General features: G+C 39.6%; 1 protein-coding gene across 1 annotated transcript; it reads left to right on the top strand.

The window, feature by feature from the left end:
- Nucleotides 1-7,434: 7,434 nt before the first annotated feature.
- On the top strand, nt 7,435-18,913 carry LOC104568978 (embryonic protein UVS.2). The gene is made up of 11 exons (XM_088520421.1): nt 7,435-7,529; nt 7,714-7,738; nt 8,626-8,778; nt 9,695-9,812; nt 10,392-10,570; nt 15,214-15,295; nt 16,068-16,195; nt 16,405-16,520; nt 16,951-17,176; nt 18,014-18,132; nt 18,671-18,913. The coding sequence occupies exons 1-11, from the start codon at nt 7,461-7,463 to the stop codon at nt 18,899-18,901; spliced, it is 1,446 nt and encodes a 481-aa protein (XP_088376547.1). The 5' UTR covers nt 7,435-7,460; the 3' UTR covers nt 18,902-18,913.
- Nucleotides 18,914-21,011: the final 2,098 nt, after the last annotated feature.

The raw sequence follows: 21,011 nt of genomic DNA, 5'->3' as shown, positions 1-21,011 counted from the left end.
CATTCTTTAAGTAAGGGTGAGCATGAGGGAGTACATGCATACTAGTGGGACATAACTAGAGCACAGTTTTTGTAGTGTTGAACAGCACAGATGTTTTCAGAATGCACCTCAGAGAAGGTATTCAAAAGTATTTGTTTCATTACTGGTAAGCACATAAAAAGCTGCTGTACCACAGAAAACAGCAGCTTCCTCTAAGAAATATTAATTTATTAGATCTTAGCAGAAAGCTAGCTCATGATTGGATTTCCTTGAACCCAAACCATAACTTTATCTATCAATTAAACAAGGCAAGGACACCCCAAGGTGTCTAACAGGAAAAGGTTGTCCCACAACTAGAATATTGGTGGTGCTTTCCTTCCCCTGGAGAGCCCCTTTTCAGTGGCAGTACATCAACAGCTCTGTCTCTCTCTAAACCCTAAATCTAGCTAGCAACTAGGAAAGGACCAACAGGCAGCCTTAATCCAAGCACCATTAACACTAGAGATAATGGCCTTTCAAAGATCCCCCAAATCCATTAGAAAAATGGATAATGGTAGACACTCAGGTGGGATCCTATACAACTGTAACACAGCTGAAGATTCAGATTATGTTCCTTAGTAGCACAGGCTATAGGCCTGGCTACATAACATAGCTCCTGCATGGAAACTCTTCTCAAATGGGTCAGAGACAACAGATTGAAAAGCCACTATTTAGAGATCTGAGATAGCAATTCATAGGTTAGTGTTGCACTAATATGGTCAAATGCCAATAATGCAACAAGCCAAATTCTGTCAGACTCTTACATATCTACCTCTTAATGACTCCCAGATTTAATACCTGGGTGTGAATATCTCCTCTACATGTCATAAACCATCAGGGTTCAAAGCAAGCCTAGAACATACTTATGTAAAAACTAAAACCTTTCATGTAGTCAAGAAAAATATAAGAAATGGTGCTGGTTATTTGAATATATTGCTTTTTCTTCAGCAAATTATAACAAACTAATATCACAAGGTTGGTGCTTGAAGTTTTTTTTTTTTTTTTTTTTTGCAGGAAGCTCTATATTTCAGATGAAAAAATTAAGGCCTCAAATACTTGTTTTCATATGGAAGTTCTTCTAGCACATTTTTAAGGTAGGGGATGATAGGTTTCAACATATTAAAAAAACAAATCCCAAAAAGCTGAGGAGTAAGAATGCAGTTATACTAATTCCAAAATCTCTCTTCTGTTATACAGGGCATCACTATTTAGCCAAGGAGCAAGCTGTCTTTTGTCTCAATATTGCACTGTTTCTCCAGCCCACCTGAGATTACACATTTCTGTAGCTGAGTATATGCATTTTGCATTTTTTTTTTCAGCTTCATTTAAGCAGCCTAATTCCTCTGTGGTGGGTGGAAATATGAACACCCAGACATGGGATGGAAAAATTATCAGCTGCTGCTTTTCATAAGTGAAAAGTAAAATCTGCCTAAGACAGAAGGCCAAGCTCCTTTCTTCAACACTGTCCTTCACAGCTTAGCACCCTCAGCATTTTTCTGCCCTCACAAATGAGGCTCCTTAGAAGAATAAAATCAAAGCCTCTCATATAAACCAGTGCCCCAAGCTAGCAATAGTGAGTAGAAAGTGTCTATTTTAATAATACCCATGATACAGCACTCACCTGAAGCCCAGGCTGAACCATCTGATACAGTCCATGCTTAACTACTAAAAATTCTTACATTAATGGACAGTTTAGGTTATTAATAACATTCCCTGGGACTAAATTCTCCCATGACGTCCCCATGAAGTTGCATCTCTCAGTGATTACATAATTTACAGTTTGCTTTCAGAATAAGATTCTAAATAATATAGGATAAGGGAATTTTAAGGTAAATACTGGTTTTGCTAAAAGACTTGCACATGATGCTAAAGCTTGGACCAACAGAAGGTAAACCTCCATAGCTCCAAAGATTCCTTCTACCTATTGGACATACATGCTTACACTCTCAAGTGCTTGCTTTCTCCTCACATGACTTCATGTACCACACTCTAACATAGAATTCAGTGTTTCTTCCCTCTAAGGAGAATATACAAAGAAAAGACCCACCCCTCCCATTAGCTCCATAAAAAGCTTGTGTTTTTTTTTGCAACAAATACTTCCTGCAGTCTTAAAAATACAAGGCAAAGTACCACCCCACTACACAAAGAGAAGTTACTCACCAGAACACCACTACTGGCAAATCTCCTAACACAGGCCAAATACTCCTACCCAAGACAAACTACCTAAACCTTAGAAGTGCCAGTGCAATTAAATACTTCTGAAACCTAGCACACCTGTTTCAGATTCCGAGGGTGCTTCTCTTTAGCAATCAGCTTCAAAAACCTGATCTTAATTCTATGCTTGTTTACTTGTCTTGAACAGAGACAATAGCTCTCAGCTGTGTTGTAAGGCCCTCGTAAGAGAATACTTGAAAAGTGCTAGCTCTGCTCCTTTATCAAATACTACTTGCTAGAGAAGTATCAGTGATCGCTACCACAGTGGGATGTCAGATGCCTGAGCTTTAGTTCTCATTCTGCCACTGAGTGAGTTATCCTGGTTTGGTTATTTCATGAGTTTGTATTTAAATCTCCCTATTCATGAAATAAGACTAAACATCCCATTTCTCAGTATAGTATTTCCATACATTTTCTATGTATTGTGAATGGAACACAATAGGAAAGTGATGAAAGTTACTACCTGCTTGTACATTTTCCTTGTTTTTAGCTTAGCAATATTTATTTCTAAAACATATTCCTTCTCTAAAAACACACAAAAATCAAACTCATCCTGTTTCTGAAGTTTTGTTGCAGTAAATTTCCAAAGTAAATACTTATTCCTGCCCCATTGTACAGTGTAGAAGTTTGTCTATAAGACATTTTATCTGAAAGTTAAAATTCTATTGTAGGGAACCAGTTTTGTTTCTTAGCATAAAAACTTTGCTCCCAAACCACCATGGACAGTAAAACCAACAAAAGAGAAATGCAAATTATAATATTAATACAGCATGCTAAAATGCGTACAGATTTTAAAGTCGAACAAATGCATCTGTAAACATATTTGTCTCATGATTAGATGCTGAGGCATCTGATCAGACAAAAGCTTTTGCTGAAGCTTTTTTCCTGCATTTGGAGCATTCATAATGTTTTTCTCATGTGTGAATTCTGCAATACCTAACAGAATATAAATGTTAACTGTAACAGCTCCCAGTGCTAAAGTATTCATTTTGTCTTTTTGAGGGCTATAGATGAACAAAGTCACAACATAAAATAAATTATCTGAATTAACACTTAGCTGAGAATCTTTATGGATTGCCCAGATAGGAAAAATTAAACTTGTGGGGTTATATTACTGATCACACACCAAAGGCAGTGAGCATTGCCTTCAAACACTTGAGACTAAAAGTATGAGAGGATAAGAGTAACCATGGGACACTTGGGGTAGCATAAACAGATTAAGTAAATGGATGTCAGCCCATAATCCCATAAAATAATGGGATTTATTTTTAAACCAGAAATGAATGTTTCTTGGAAAGCTATTCAAAGAACCCAAAAGGGAATCCATTTATCCAGGTTTATCTTAGAGGAGATAGTGTAAGAGAACTACTTTCAACATGACGTTTGTATGCTTACAATTTGTACATATACTTCATATTCATATGTATATAAGTCTAAATGTATATAACTTATATGTATGTATAAATTCAATGTCCTCGTAGCAGGAAAAGATACTTTCTCTACATTAAATCTTCCCTATAGCGATAGTTAAATTTAAACAGAGTAACTCCCTAAAAACAAAGTTGATAAAAGATAAAAGTTAAAAGCATAAAAGCTTGGAAATGGAAAGAAAATAGCATATCTCAGAGAGAAATAAAATGTACCCCAGACAGATTGTAAAAAGATGATAATTTTGAACATGGGAGCAGTCAAAACATGCTCAAACACGGGGAGCAGTCAAAATAAAAAGCCTTGAAAATATATCTTAGTGGTAAAAGTAAATAACAGCATAAGTCCGGACAAGTTAAGCAGAAATATACCATAGATATGGTATAATATAATAATATTAATATAATGGTATATTAAAATAATATAATAATATAATATAATAATATTTATTTTAATCGGAAATCTGCCAAGGTACAAAAGGGGCTCTCAGGGAAGGTAAGGTCATTGCAGAGAGGCTGGGACTTTCTACATTGCCATTCAGTACAGAGCAGGACAGGGAATTTCCTGATTAGACATTTCTTAGAAGGTTTGAATGTGAGAAAATCTCTCGATTCAGGAAATATGTTTCAGAAAGAATGTCTTTGTGCAGAAAAAAAATAGAGTTTTAGAGCAAATCAGGATAATGATGCTAGGAGCAGATGATACAAGGCAAGTCAGATACAAAATAGCACAACTGCTTAGTCTGGTGTACAAGCTGTCACTGAAATCAGCCTCCGTGAGAGAGCTGTAGTAGCTAACAAATGTTAAATGAGACTTTAAAGAAGATTGCAGAAAAGTGATTGTTAGTACAGAGCTACAATTCTCACTTCCATACCCACCATTAGAAAAATTATGCAATAAAAACTGAGGTATTAGACACAGGGATAACATGTTGTGTTGGAACTGATTCAAAATGGCTGTCACAAAGCGCACACCATGCTCTCCTGGAGATCTCTAAAGATGCCAGTGAGGAGATACAGGGTGATCCAGCAAGCAGTTATCTAAACTGCAGTCCTGTTTGCTGGCTGGTCCTGATTGAGGACATGGGGATAGGAAAGGCTGCTGCAGCTGCTAGGGCTGGAAGGCACCATTAACAGTCCTGATTGGCTCCACCTGAGGCATCCCCATGCCCACTGTCCCAGGAGCTCCATTTAACCTTGGGCCTGGGCCTTCAATCTCTCTTGGAGCTATGCTGGAAGAGTATTAGTCTCTAGTTTTGCCTCCTGGATTGACTCTGGCTCTGTGCTATAGGCTTGTCCTTATTTCTGCTGCTATTTTCTACTCCCCTATGAACTTTTTTGGATAGACAGGGAAGCTACTTTATGACATTGCTCTGTTTGGGACTGTTGTGTTCAGGCACCTCAGGTTTGCAGCCTTGCTAGTGAGGGTACTGCTTGTGCCATATTCCATAGCTTATGTGGGAATAGGCAGCTGCCTGGATTGATGCTTCTACCAAATAACCTGGGTCTCTTGATGCAGAGATCATAGAACAGGCCTTGATGCCTGCAAGCACCTTTTGCAAGAAGTAGGTATTACTTTCTGCTGTGTAAACAGGGATAAAGGCAGTGCTGTAAGTATTGAGGAGTTCCTGGGCTTTTCCTGGAGTGTCCCAGTGACGAATATGGCAAGCCACTAGAGAGCAGCATTATATCTTCTATAGGACTTCTGCTATGTGCCTGTGCAGTTTAGGTGAATAACCCAAATAAACCAAAGCACTGGGATATCAACAGGTGGATCTTTTGGTATTTGGTAATTTGTGGTAATTGATCCCTAGCAATCAGTTACGTAACGCTATGTGTGAATAGCTGGGAAACCCTCTCCTGGTATTTGTTTTGTTTTGGACTTGTACCTACTACTGCTTTAGCCAGGGAGGATGGCAAATAATTCAGGGAAAGAAGAGATGCCCTGTGTGTTTCTTGATATGGAAAGAACATTGGACTTGCTAATCTGATTGCTTCTGATGATAGGTATTACTGAGATGCAGCTAGTAAGCTCTATACTTAAATACCAGCAAGTGTTTGGGGTTTTTTACCTCTGCTACCTAATGCTGTGCTGAGACAGACTGGATTACACGGTGATAAGGTGTGCTTCATCTCTGCTTTGAAATGAAGATGAACTTAAGTGAGTATCACTAAGAAAAGAGTGTGATAAGCATCATATTAGAATTACTAAGAAACAGCAGTGACAAAGTATTTGGTAGATCAAAGACAGTGTGGCTAAAAAACATTAATGGTAAAAGACAGCATAAAGAAAGGAAGAGCAGACAGGAAAAAGAATGCAAGTTACAGCTGTGTAATCAAATTGTTTGGATAGATAACAAGACCCAGTCCTGAAAAATAGTCTATCAAAGCAGATGCAAAGCAGACAAACAGCATCTGCAAGGCAACTTTTGATGATGCACCAACAGCTGATATGTGATTTCAGGCTGTTAGGGAGCCCAGAAAAATGTCCAGTTCCTTCTGGCAATCCATAAAGTGGGTTAAGCCACAGTGTAACTTTCTTGACTCTGGGTGCCTCTGGTTGTGGTCTGCAGCTGAAGTCACTATGTGATTATGCAGAGTCTTCCACAAACTGGGTATGCAAAGCTGCATAGAGAACTTCAAAGGTGCTTTCTAGCCCTCCCGATACACATTCAGCATGACCCAGCTCCAGGTTCTGCGCACTATTCTGGTCTCTGTTTTTCTTGCTTTTGCTGTGTAACTACTTCTGCACTCATGTCTGTAATTTTGTGGTGTGTGGCAGCGGGAATGTTCTTTTAATCCCTCTGCGTCTTTTGATCCTGATCCTCAACAGCTGGGGTGTTGCTCTGAGTTCTGCACCCATCAGGAGGATCTCTAGTTACCACTCTAACAAACTATTAAGGGCTTTTGAACCTCATCCTGTTATCAGACAAGGAAAATGGGGGGTCATTTTTATCTGTACCTCATTATTTCAGTATAATCTGTATGGAAATTATAACTCTGTAGATGAATTCTGGATGTCGTAAAATATTACATTTTTTCTAGAAAGCTTAGAAGCACATTCTCAGTAATGTTAAAATGAAAATAGAGTTATATTGAATATCAGCCAAGTTTTTTCCTAACGAAGTACTCTTTCAAAACAAGGGAACAACTCATTCCTCTATCTGGAAATACCTGTCAAAGACCACCATCTGCCATCACCTGCTATGAGCCAAACGGATCTGAGTTTTGCTTTTGCAGACAATCAAAAAGGTTTTTCTGTGTCTCTGCAAAAGGTCTGACTCACTAACCCAGCAGTTCTTGAGGACTTTTCTGCAGCCCTGGGTATTCCGCAGGGGCTGAAGCTGGGTGCAGGGAGGAGGCAGCCCGAGAGCAGGTGCTGCTCCCCGGCAGCGCCATGGCTGGTGGCAGCAGGCTAAGGAGTTCCTCGGGTAGGTAGCCCGTGGGGGTCCAATGCTTCCTGGAGGCTGAGTTTCGCTGTAGACAGACTGCCAGCAGATGCCCTGTCTCTCTCACCAGAGTTCCTGGGTTCCTCAGAGTTAAAGATGAGTCACTTAAAGGTTACTGGATTTTCTTATTGCTCCACTTCCTCTGCTTTCTGAAAATAAATAGGTCTAAGCGCTTGGAAATTCTCTTGGGAGTCCCTGCAGCTTGTTTGTTTTGTGAAAGTGCTTCATGTTATCTAATATTGCTACACTTGTTAACAACAACAGCTTTCCTATAAAACTTCTCTTGAGAAAGCTAACTGCAGCTTTGAGAACACAGCTGCAGTCCACAGAAGACCATCTCAGAAACCTGAAGATGCAGTTTCTTCTTCTGCCAGCTAATTTAGCATTTCTTTATAGCTTTGTGCTAAGCAAATCTGTCCAGGTGTGTCCCTGATCTCAGAGCAGTTAAGAACTTGCATTGCTGCTTCTGAGTTAGTCTGTCTTTATTAATTGCAAACATTTATTGCTGTGATTCTACATGATAGAAATTTTCTACTATGTAGGGTATATGCCAACTATGTGCTAAAAGTTTTTTTTGTTTTGTTTTGTTTTGTTTTTTTTTGCAGATAACTACAAGAAACAATGACTTAGGTGAGTTTGATTTTTATTTTCCATAAATAACTGCAGGTTTTGTTGGGGGCTGCTTCTCTATACTTTGTTCTCCTAATTCAGTACATTTTTCTCTTTGAAAATGCCCAGCATCAGTGGAAAACAATTCATGATATTCAGAGCGCATATGTGTTTTAAGGTCACATTCAGTTTATTTGTTGCTGTGGCAAAGAAAATAGTTGTGTACTTGTTGCAAGTTTTTTTTTTATTTTATTTTACATAAAGTCTCAGTAAATCGGAATCCTTTCTACTTTGATTTCTTTCCTGTGTGGCATTAAGTCATTTCTGTCTGGTGTACCCAAAACTATTTTGCATTTCTGGCATAATAACTAGTAGTTCTTGTCTGTGAGAAATATATCCCAAATATTAGGGAGTCGGAACACAGAAGCCTGCCAATGCTGTATGTCAAACTAACGGGTAACCTGAAAATTAGTTGAGAGTGTGTACTCAATATGCATGCTAGAATGTTGTTTCTTTTGTATGGTTTATTTCATGTTTTCAGAGGTCATTTATGACTTCTCCTTAATTCCACAAGCTCTAACGAGGAGAACAATTATTTGCAATACTAGGGAGCCTTCCACTTTAAACCTCCCAAAACTTCTTTAGGCTAATATGTGTTTAGTCACAGCTGTGATCACAGCTGCATTATAGCATATATATTAATATTAATCTCCTCTATTTAGAAAGTCAGACCTAACCAGTCTTAGCATACTGTGCTACGCACTCTGTACTAATTTGCAAAACCCTTTTTATATTACTGGGAATTCTTTCTTCCCTGGAAGAAACCTCCAAAGGTACAAAAACTTGGTTGGTGCATGCCTCTCTTGCTGCTTTTGCACTTCTGTAATTTGCCATGTACATTCTTTCTTTTTTACATCTGCCAGATGGTGGAACAACTGTTTATGAAGGAGACATCCTCTTGAGAAGAGGGCAACGCAGTGCAATTAACTGTGAGAATTGTTTGTGGCCCAAGTCACGAGATGGACTCGTCAAGGTTCCAATTAACATCTCTTCTGACTTCTGTAAGTGCCTTGAAATGGATGATGTGATGTTAGCATTGATCTTCTAGTAACTGAAGTGTATGCCTTATTTTATGATTCTGTGGTGCACATCAAAAGCGGTCTTAGTCCAAATGAAAACTTTTTGATACATTTATTCTGTTTATCTGTCCCTATGATAGCTTGGCAGGCTCTAAATATGCCTATCACAAACACTAATATACACAGTTACTTGGGCAGTGCTTGCTATGTAAACACTAGCTAATTGATTTAACTACAAATACTAGTTCATTCCTACTAGCTACAATGCACTTGCTGATATTTAGCAAGTACAAAAGAAAAAAAAATACGTTCCTTTCTCATCATGAATATATTTGTATCAAAATTCATTACTCCCAGGAACATTTTTTGGAACTCTGTGATATTTAATATCTTCAAAAGAAATGTTCCCCCACTGGAAATCCTGCAGAGTTAAAACTAGAGGAAAAATCTCCTCAGATTTATTTCCCCCAGTGGACAAGACTGCAGGACCAATGTCTTATTCTGGAAAATTGTTCTAGAAGACTTAGTATTCTAGTGCGTGTGGGTCCTCTCTCTCTCTCTGAGGCTTCCATAAAGACTCTTAGAATCCCTCTTTGAAGAGGAAATGATATGGAAGTGAAATACAACCTGGGCCTGGTTGCTGTTCCTGGGGATTCTTTATGCCACTATTTGAGCAGGGGAGAGTTGGGAAGAACCCACTCTGCGTTATCCCAGCTGCTCTTCTACCCTAGGTGCATCTAGAACTGCAGGATGTACTTGTGTGGGTAGGTAGGGTTATTCTCCCTACCTCACTCTCTCAAAACTTCAAGGATGAGCTACAAAGTAGAGAGAAATGCACCCCATTTTATTTTATGCTGATAAACCAAGTAAGATATTTTTGGCCCCCCTCTCTCCCCAGCAGTCACAGAGAGGTTGTGGATTGCTGATGCTCTGCAGGAGGTTTCCACGCTGACCTGTGTGCGGTTTGTGAATCGCACCACCGAAGCAGACTACGTGCACATCGAACGTGGGCAGAGGCAAGTGCCCTGACTCCTGGGAGTGGGAGCCCCCAAAAGCTTTTGTTTACTCCTCCTGTTTTCTCTTTCAGCTTCTTTCCTGTCTGGATTTAAGGAATTCTTATTCCCCATTCTTATCCTAGAATTCAAGATTCAGAGGGAAGGTGCAATATTTCATTTTTCTTTATACTGGTAGTTAATTGCATTACTTATGGGCTGCAGGAACAAATCTGTATGTGGACTTCACTGAAAATAAAAGGGTATAATTCAAAATGGGATATTTTCCTTGAAAGCTACCAAAAAAAATAGAAGGAAGTATAATTGCCTCAGGTCCATTGTTTAGCTACTTGAACTGATTAATCTCAGTTTGACATAGCCCATTTACTGATTTGAATTTGCCATACTTACATAAAAGCTTTAGGTTTGCCTTTATGTAGTTTTAGTCTGGCAGTTTTCTGTAGCCAGCTATGTCACAACAGTGACTATTTGCACACCTCCCTATGGCTGAACATCTACAGGCTCTTGTTGGTTTAATTAGTACATCTGCTGCTTTGTATTTGCTGAACGTGACCATTTTGGTTATTGATTGGCTCTTCTTAGCTGCTGGTCTTTCTTTGGAAAAATTGGGGGACGTCAAGCACTGGGCCTGATGAAAAATGGCTGCATGGATAAAGGAGCAATTCAGCATGAAATGAACCATGCACTGGGCTTCATCCACGAACAGGCACGGAGTGACCGGGACAGCTTTGTCAAGATTATGTGGGAACATATTATGGCAGGTATGTCTGCTAAATCTTGAGAGTAAGTTTTGAAGATAAACAAGGATATTTCTTCTGACAACAATAATACAAATAAGCATCTTTAATACTGATTAGCTGCGTAGAAGCAGCAGTATGTTCAGTGTGATGGCATTTCTTGATAAGGGTTTGTCTTTACTAGGGGGATTCTGCTACCACAGTTGTGTTAGAAAATTTCTAATGTAAGTGCAGCCTGAAAGTAGGATCTTGATCACAGCCTGAGTTCAGACCTTATATACTCGGTAACAATGTAATAAGAAATATGAAATTTGGTAGCAAGGAGAAAAAGGAATCATCTTTTTGTTGCAGGGAGTGAAGGTGGTAATGGGCTTGAATTGCTCAGTATTGGGTCATGTTAGGAAAACACTTCTGGAAGTAAAGGTGGTAAAGCCCTGCAGCACATTGGCCTGAAAGTGCATGGAGTCTTTGTAACTGAAGCTCTTTGGAATATTCTTGAGGTCATTTTTTAGGCCTGTTTTCTGTGGTGCTCTCTGTCCACAGGCTGGGTAAAGGCTTATGAGCAAGTCAGTGATGTAAACCATCAGTCTCTTGGGATCTCAGCATGCTCTGGTCTGTACCTATCCTGAGCCTGTGACCGTAAGAATACCTGCTGGCATTGCAGCAATGTCCTGTAACTGAAGCTGGGCAGACAATTTAGCCATCAACATCCTTAATGTTGGCCATAGAGTAAATGATAGCCTTTAGAGCACAGTGGAGAGATGCTGTGCTTGCACATAGTCAGCAGGACACACCGCTGCAACAGCTTTTGGAGATTGTAGCCTATCAGTCCTAGGTGCAGCCTGACAGTCTTTCTCTATACAACGTGGTGACCATTGTATGGTTCATCTGATCAACTCCAAATGTGGAATAAGTGTCCTAAGTGTTGGTGGGCCTAATTCCATGTTAGGAGCCATCTGAGAAGCTAGAAGTGAGAAAAGGCAGACTGGTAAAATGCTGTTCCTTTCCTGTCTCTGAAACTATTCTTAATCCAAAGATGCATTTGATAGCCGTGTTGATATTTTCCAGTGAATCCAGTGATCCCATCTCTTCTCTGCTCTTTAGTGAATGGAAGATGTTGGTATATTGTCCCAAGTAGAGGCAGTTTAGTAGGCATGGTGGTGATGGGTTTACAGTTGGATTTCATGATCTTAAAGGTCTTTTCCAACCATAATATATCCACGAATATTAGAAGAGATTAGGAAAGCCTAAGTATGGCAAAATGGGGGAAGAGAAGTTCCCCATGATATTGACCAGGGAGAAGATGACTATGAGACTTTAATTGAGGTGGAGTTAACATGATTGGGAATCTTGGTTTGAGCAGGCAGAGGTCATGGCAGTGGCACTAAGTGAAATATAGCCTGAAATGTAGATGAGAACAATGGGCCCTATGAAGCAGATGATAACGCAAGCACATGCAGCCACCAGCATGTGGGACATCCTGAGGTCTGGCATGACATGAAAGGACTGCAATTAATTGCTCTGTGAAGAGGACGATGGACCTTCTCCTGAGAAGGAGCACGGAGGAATGCTCAAGACTGGTAATTTGGTAGGGGAAAACAAATGAAAGTTCTTTGAGAACAAGAAAGAAAAGAGGAACAGTCCGAGGACCTCCCCTTGGGCTGTGTGCTGGGGACATTAGAACATACCAAGCTGCAGGCCTGAATGGTAGGAAGTCTTAGAGAAAGGCCAGTGAGAAAATGGTGCAGAGCAGAAAGCATAAGGGATGCAACTTGCCTGTGACAGCCAAGCAAGATGGTCAAGCTACTACATTTGTAATGAAATTGGACATAATTCATCATAGCAAATTAATAATAGGAAATAAGGTTGGACAACAGAATACCAAATTCTGTATATTTAATTGTTCAGTGTCATATCCAGCTGAAAACACACTTTTTTCCTCCAGCTGGAGCATGATTGTTTTTATTTCAAATTCCTAACACAGTGTTCTCCAAACTTTTTTCAGCTTGTTCCCAAGATATCCCAAGTAAATTCCATTTGTGCTGTTCATTAAATGTCAGTTCTGGTGTTATGGCATAATTGTTATGAGTTGTTTGCCATTATTGTATGACAAATATGTTGTGTTTGAAAAGCTAGCAGAGGACACACTCCAGAAGAGGAGTATAAAACATGAGGTTTTACCTAAGGTAGGAGTTCTAAGTAAAATCCCACACCAATTTTTCTGACCGCAGGTTCAGATACCATTCTCAATGCTTACAGATGTAAGCAAGCTCTGATTCAGGCCCTGATTATAATTAAAGGATAAGAGAGGAGGAAGAGGTGATGAAGGCAAGGCTATCCTATAAGGAGTGATACATGCTTGGTGCTCTAGCATCAAAAATCAGGAGTGAGGGCTAACTGATGGATAAGGGCATTACAATGCAGGCAGTGTGCAGCACAAGTATTGGAAAAGAGTTGAGATGTGCAGGGAGACAGAAATGAAGGGCTACAGCCACATTTGTGAGCAGGCAATGCTAATGTACATCTCCTGTAAAAATATGTTGCCATTCAATGGTGCTGAAGGCAGAGCACCCCTTAATCTCCGTGGTGCAGAATTAGACCTCAAGACCTTTTGCAATTTCGCAGAGCTCCCACAAACTCTGATTTTCTTCTTGCCAGGATTGCAGTATTGTGGATGTTTGCTGGGTTTTGTTTTCACCCAGTGGTTCACCTTGGAAGCCATCCTACTTCCTGTTTTTACCAAGTGCAGCTTGATTATTTGCTATCCACTTAGATATTTAAAACTCAGCTTGTTTTTTTTTTTTTTTTTTTTCTTTCCCACAGACATTTTGGGAACAAAACTATGTTCAGAGCCTGCAGCCAGACCTTCCTTTTCGGCTTTCCTGAGTCACTACACTTGGATTCTGGCAGAGATAGGGTTGTCTAGGGTTGCTTTTAGAGTAGAGGAGATGGGTTAAGTAGACTGTACATCTGTGCAGGTCTGGAGAGCGGGACCTCCATTGGATGTTGGATCTGACACAGCAGTTGCCAAGGCTGGGCAGTCCCTCTATACAGCTGGGCTGCCTTTAGTCCTGCTTTTTGACAACTCAGTTCAGCAAAGCACTTCTACACACGTAGACAAGTAGCTATCTACATGACGAACTGAAATGGAATTGTTTTCACTTGATCACCTCAAAAAAAACTGAACACCTGATAACTCTTTGAAGTCAGTGTAGAAGATGACAAGAATTGGAGATAAAATCCTAATAGGACAGGGAATGCCAATGCTGATGAGAACTCTTTTGAGCCTTAACTCTGTTTTTTGAGCTATGAGAAGCTCTTAAGTCACTTTTATTCCTGTGTCTTGTATAATTTGGGATTCTGAAGCTTTATTTCCATTTCCTAGTCCTGGTCGGGACCAGCATGGAATGAGACTTGCTGTTTGCAAGCTTGCCAGCCAAGCTGTGCAAACTCAAGAGAATAAGGATGATTGCCTGACAAATGGCCAGTGCTGAACTCTTGCCAAAATGGCTTGTAGTTTACAAACCACTAGTTACAATGATGAAGGTACAGATGTTGAACTGGAAAGAAGTGCTCAGTGCTTAGAGTACTAGCCCAGATGTTGGGCAGACTGTTCAGATCCACGCACTGACCTTGCTTGTTTGCCTGTCTTACTGTGGGCAAGTGACCCAAGTGTAATTGATATTAATGCTCTCCAGAAAGAAATAGGTACTTTCCCATTAAAATGGGATGAAACCCCCTTTCTGAGTATGCTTCTCTTTCCTATGACACTGCTGAGCCTGAATAGCTTCCATGTGTAGCTTAGACAACTAAAGTGACATTCCAGCCTTTTACCTCTGGGCCACAGTCCCGTGTTGGTATAAGACACTTTCTTACCTCACAGGGGCTTTTGGTGAGTTACAGTCGTGAGGTGCTCAGCAGCTGTGAAGGGGAGAACTATGCTAGCAACCTAGACAGGATGCTTCCAGTTGACCTTATCGGGCTGCCCTTGTCAGGCGGGTACTCTCACTTGACTGCAGTCACTGCTCATGGGTTTGATGAGAGATGAAGCCACAACAGGCATGATAATGTATGTTTTGGTGTGCATGAGAGGCAGACTTGCCTTCTGTCTTTCTCTTGAGCTCTAGGACTCCTTTGGTATCAGGGGTACATTTCTTATGGATGGTGGAAAGACTCAGCAAGACAGGCGATAGTCACCCACACATACCTCTGACTTTTTGATCTAGTCAGCCAGATTTCCCTCTCAAGATATGACACAGCTTTAGAGGCTTAAAAGTTCAAGCCTCTTGACCTAAGTTAGAGGTTTAAAATGTTCAAGATAATACACCGAAATATACTTAGAAAATCCTAATGTAGACAGGTTATAATACATTTCCATGAGGAATGGAATTTGATTGAATATACTGAAACTTTGGCTTCTTATTTGACAGTTTCTATTTTGAAGCCTATTAGATTCAGTGGAAATACTCCCATGTGCTTCAGGAGGCTTTGGTACTTCCAGGAGACTGAGGATCCTTGTGAGGGGTGTGTAAGGATTCCATGACTTGTACCCTAAGCTAGTCTTGGAATTGGATAGCAGGCAGTATTTGAGAACAGCAGTATCATTCTTAGGATGGGGAGGAGTGTCTCCTTCACATCTTCTGAAATATTGCTTTCTTATCTTACAGGGGAACAAGGAAATTTTGGGAAAGTGAATTCCAGAAATCTTGGCCTTCCTTACGACTATGCTTCTGTGATGCACTATGGCGCGTAAGTTGGTCACACAGATTTCCTTTCATGGGAGCAAACACGGGTGCTCAGATGTTGTGCTCAGATCTGGGAAGAGAGAATTGTTGTGCACATGGAATGGTTTTGACTGTTCTCTTAAAACTGAGTCAACAGACATCATAATCAAAGGTGAATACTTCATCTGTCAGAGGTATTCATGGAAAACAGAACTGATGAAGATGGAAATAAAGAATGGGTCAAACCTGTGCCTTTTCTAGAGGCCTTTGTGGCAAAGCAACTCTATCAAGTCACTAAGCCAGTTCTAAGTCTATGGTAGTTCGTTACTGGGTTAATGAAATCATTTAGGCATTGCATTAGCAACACCTATTCAGGCAGAGAGGAAGGGAAGACAAACTGATTTTATTGCACTCATGTGTTACATGCTGCCACACAAACTCTCCTTCTTTTCGTTTTTTCTTTATTTGGTGAAATAAAACTTGCTCAGCAGGAGGAAAGAAATTGCAGGTATCAAATATATAAACAATTAGCTGTTGAGACAAACTGTTGAAGATCCTGTGCTCCTTTGAATCATGAAGGTGGAATGCAGCTCACTTTTTCAGGACAAAGTTCTTAGGACAATGCATTTTTTTCCTTGTTTTGCTGCACACAAAACAGCTGCCACTGTTTTTCAGGAAAGACTGTTTTTTGAGAAGATTCTTGCCCTTCATTGAAATTCTGTGCAGATGGCACATATTTATTTAATTAGAGAACTTCCACATATAAAATGGTTTAGAAATGTGACTTACTTCTACAGGTTTGATTTCTCTAGCACTCCTGGCGAACCAACTATTGTACCAATTCCTGACCCTTCGGTGCCCATTGGGCAGAGAGAAGGACTGAGCAACTTGGATGTGGCAAAAATCAACAAGCTCTACAAGTGCAGTAAGTGCTGTAGACACCAGGCACACATTTATATATGAGTCCTTAGTTGTTGTCTATAGGCACTCTCAGACATCCCTCATAGGAAATCAGTCCCCAGTAAACATGGTAATTTTTTCTTTAAAACCTTTTCTGATGTAGGTTCTAGAGAGCTGTGCCTTGTGCTTCTGCAGTATTCATTTTTTTCAGCAGTGTTTGGTTCTTTCCTTCAGATTGCTGTAGCTTTGTGTTGCCTAAAAACGAAGGCTCCTTCTCCTCTGTCAATTATCCATCCCCATACCCAAACAACAGTCACTGCTTGTGGTTGATCCGCATTCCTCAAAATAAGGTAAATTGTATTAGGAGCAAGAAAATTTGAACCACAGTGTCAAGGCTGTATAGCATTATTTCTCTTCTATTATGACTGTAGCATCTGGGAGCCATTTTCATGAACTAAAATGTTAATTCTGTTACGCAATGAATGAAAAAGAGTCTCAACTCTTTTCCAAAGGCTTCTTTCATATCAGCTCTTTTAAATAAACTTGATTTTTATTCAGTTAAGATTTGATGTCTTTTATAAAGATAAGACATAGTCAGTCTTCAGTCATAGGGTTCAGTAACAGGCTAGTCAAGTGAAATTCTGTGCTTCTAAATACAGAAGGTCAAATTTCAGTGATAGATGGATAGTAAAATAGATATAAAGTGTGGATTCATTCATAAGTTTTAATTTTCTCCTAGGTACCTCAGTAAATCCAACGCCTTTTCTTGTTTGTCTTAAGGTTTTCCTGCAGTTTGAGGCTTTTGATCTTCAACTCTCCACAGACTGTTCTTCTGACTATGTAAAAATTTACAATGGAAACAGCAAGAATTCGCCTGTTTTGCTGGACAAGTACTGTGGGAAGGGGCCTCTACCCTCCTTAGTTGCTTCTGGATCCACAATGCTGGTAGAGTTTTCAAGTGATCATAACATTACAGCCACTGGATTCAGAGCCTCCTACATCAAGGGTATGAACACTTCTTTGCAGAGCTTGGGGAACAGTATTAATGGTCTTTGTATGGAAAAAATGAAAGTTTGAAAGCTTACTCCATAATAGGTTTTTCCATGGTATTCTTTATACCTTCATAGGAATTACATAGGCTAAAAGTTGATGAGGTTGAAAGCAAGCAGGAAACAGAAAACTGGATGTTGATCTTGCATTAGTAGTCCTGAGAACTTCCTCACATTTTTCTGAGAGCTTTTGCTAGGCTTCTTCATGTCTTTCAAACAGCTTCTTTAAATCAAAAAAACATCGCAATGACTAGTGGGAGCAGTGCAGCCACAGAACACAAAAGACTGTAGACAAGTCTCTTCAGTGAGATGCAAAGTCAGGATTGGGGCCCTATGTTTTTTAAGCCCCTGTGGCATTTTACTCAACAGGAAAGATAACTGTGGGTAATTTTTATTTTCTGAATTAAAGGCTTTTACTATACGTTACGAAGCCCAATTCACTTCAGTAGTGTCTAAGATACTTAATCTAGTTCTTTTCCTGGAAGTGCAGTAAATTATCACCATTAGAATACCATGCTAACATGGTAACACTTCACTGTAAAAGACAGACATTTCTTTAAGTTTGCTGGTTCTTTCCTCCAAAGGTTATTTAGCAGCAATGCTTTTAGCTGCTTCAGCACAGCTGTTGCTAAAAATGCGAGGCAAAGAAATAACATAGTTGAGCAGTATATTTTCAATGTGGCAAACTTTCTCTTGGCTTGAAGAAAAATACAAGAACATAACCTCACTTTTCTACTGTCTAAATACTTCTTGTCAATAAGTGCTTCTCTGTTTCTTCTCCTTTACACTCTCAGTGAATTGTGGAGGTACTTTCACAGTCTCAAATGGAGTCATCACCTCTCCAAACTATCCTAAAAAATACCCCAAAAACCAAGCATGCTTCTGGATCATTAAATCTCCAGTAGGATACAAGGTAAGGCATAGAGGAATTCTTTTGCTAGCTTCAGCAGTGTTCTCTAATAGAATCTTTTTGCCTTAAAGAATAACAGACACTGTCACATGTTAAGCAGGTATTATTAGAGTGAAATTCTGAGCACATAAACTCACATAAATTCAATTAAACTTGTGCTGTATCATAACATTTGAGATGGTCTCTCCATGTGCATATAAACTCTTATGAATTTAGCTTGTACATGTACATCTTGCTATTTGTAACAGTTGCCACTAAAACTGAAATACTGCACAGGTGCTCTTTCTATTTTTCTCTAGAGAACAGAATTAAAAGTGTGCAAGACGAATAGTGCTCCTTACTGCTGCTTCTAATCTAAATCCTGATAAAATCAATAATGTGGTATTAATAATTCTTATTACAATATGGGATCAGGACATGCTGCAAACACAGAATTACAAAACACCATCTCCTCATAAGGAATGTAGATTCTATTTGTACTTTTTATGTCCTTTTCTGTATGCAACCTGAAAGCCAAGTACTTTGGTCATATTTTCTCTAGGTGTCTCTCAAAATGATATCCTTTGAGCTGGAAGCTAATGACAGATGTGTCTATGACTATTTGCTCATACATGATGGAAGCCGACCTACATCACCTGCAGTTGGCCCATATTGTGGGGCAAAGAGGGTTGCAGACTTCACTTCCACTGGAAACTTTGTACTAGTTGAATTTCACAGTGATATAGCATGGGAGTTTCCTGGGTTCAAGATGAATTACACATTTTGTAGGTAGTACTGTGTAGATGGGAGGACTGGAAAACAACATGAAAGTGAGACCAGCAAGATGCAAGGAAAGTCAAAATGCCACTGATTTCAGCCAAAAAGTTGCCTGAATGTCCTTAAGAAGCTTGAAGCCTGAACTATTAGCTTGTTAGTTCTACAGCAGTAGTAGAAGTAATGGTGAATTACAGACAAAAATGCTTCTTCCTGCTCATGGGATGTTTCTGTGTGAAAGTCCCAGCTTTTTTGTTACAGTGATCCCATTGCTGGTGTTGCTGAATACCATAGCAGAACAGAAACTCTGGAACCAGATTTTCAAGAGCTTGTCGTGTTACATAGTGAGCTGCTTAGAAAGTAGGCTCAAAAAGATTTCAGATAGCTATGGTGCAACTTTAACCCATACTCTCACAAATGTTATTACCCACCTTAGTCTGCATTCCAGTATGCAAACAGAAAGCCCTTCAGGGACATGCTTGTGCTTGGAAACAAAGCTTGCTTGTAGAGGTAATATAGGCACTTTAGCTTGGCCTGGGAATCAGCACTTTACATTGAGAATGCAAGGCAGGATTCTGATGCAACACCTCAGCTCAAAGAATTGTATTCACCCCTGTTGTGAGGTGAACTAAATCAGGGAATAGATTTGACTAGAAGGAAAATCTTAATAGTAAGAACAAACAGGGAGAGGTCAAGGAGGAATTTGTCATAGACATTCATATGAATAGGCCATGGCTTGAATCAGGCAGGACTGAAGCTGTCCATGGGGTTTATATACCAAAAATCTATTTTTAGTGACATACCTAATAAAAAGCCTATTGAATGCAGGTGGACTCAGCAACTTTGGACATCGTATCAGGTGTGAAACATTTTGTCTGTGCAGAGAAATCTTCCACCTCTTGAGAGGACTGAAGTTACAAATAAGTTGCTGCTTTCATATGAAGGACTTTTCAGTCCAAGATCTAAACATTCGCTTTTTCATCAGCTGTTAGGTGTTCTTGTTAATCATTTCCCTACGAGATAAGCATGTTAGCTTCAGCTAACATCAAACTAGCTTTCCTCTAAGTTCTGCTAAAATTTCTGGTTTCCTGCTAGCAGTCTCTACTTCAGTGAGAGAATGTATATTATTTGTCTGTAAATCATTGTATAAAGTATAAAGCATTGCTTATTTTGATAACTACCTTGATGTGTTCTACAAGCATTCTTCTGGTAATGACTGCTGTTCATTTTCACCCAGTTAGTTCATGATCTTACATGGACAACCTGTAGAATCCACAGGCCTTGGTAGTAGGTGTACTCAACTGCACAGTGTACAGCAATTTATCTCTTAGAGACAATCCTCTCATATGGACATTGTTCATAAATAATGATTTATAAGCTGCCATTAATGTTCAATTATGAGATATATGAATTTAGCTAATAAAAGTAGACAGCAAAAACAGGATGGCCAGAAGTCTAGGATTCAAATGCCACTGTAGCAGGTTTTTAAGAGATTCAAATAGATGTTCAGCATTCATTTAAAATACAGCTGCAAGCTAAAATGTAAAAATCTAACTTTAGAGATATCTAGCAGTAATTAATATATCTTATTCACACACACACATATTTACATATATATACATACATACACATGAACCAAAACAGGTGCTACCTTCACCCCAGGTGAAGACAGAACTGTGATAAACACAGCCACTTCCTGGAATTGGTGCATATGGAACAGGGAATTGTCCAGGTTATTATCAGGGTGGCAAGTCAGCACCTTCTAGGGTACACTTTTTTAACCTGTAAAAACCAAAACAGATTTGTTAATTACTGCTTTTTTGTTTTTGGGGTGGGAAGAGAGGAGGGGAGGGGAGGCAACTTGAAATAAAGCACTACAGAAGCAGAAAACTATTACTTGTTGGTCAGTCTTTGTTTAGTTTAAAACATATTTCTCTTACATAAGTAAATAACTGTGGTTGAGCCAACATTCACTTGCATGACTAAATGACTGGAAGCCCCCAGGCCTGGAAGAAAATAAAGTAGTTTTTGGCATGGTGGTAGTACAATTGATTCATCATCTGGAAGAAGTAAATGAGCCTGCTGTTACAGCAGAACTACTGAAACTCAGTTTCCAATTTCAGCTACTG

Source organism: Tinamus guttatus, unplaced genomic scaffold (genome assembly GCF_059628265.1).
Source record: "Tinamus guttatus ecotype Peru unplaced genomic scaffold, ASM5962826v1 Tinamus_guttatus_pri_ptg000089l, whole genome shotgun sequence".
Lineage (NCBI taxonomy): Eukaryota > Metazoa > Chordata > Aves > Tinamiformes > Tinamidae > Tinamus > Tinamus guttatus.
This window is presented reverse-complemented; position numbering and strand designations above follow the sequence as displayed.

What these genes read in the sequence shown, in the direction of transcription:
- LOC104568978 (XM_088520421.1), top strand. Translation starts at nt 7,461, where the DNA reads ATGCAGTTTCTTCTTCTGCCAGCTAATTTAGCATTTCTTTATAGCTTT. An exon ending in TGCTAAGCAAATCTGTCCAG is followed by an intron (nt 7,530 to 7,713) that starts GTGTGTCCCTGA and finishes TTTTTTTTGCAG; the next exon opens with ATAACTACAAGAAACAATGA. An exon ending in TCCGCATTCCTCAAAATAAG is followed by an intron (nt 16,521 to 16,950) that starts GTAAATTGTATT and finishes GTTTGTCTTAAG; the next exon opens with GTTTTCCTGCAGTTTGAGGC.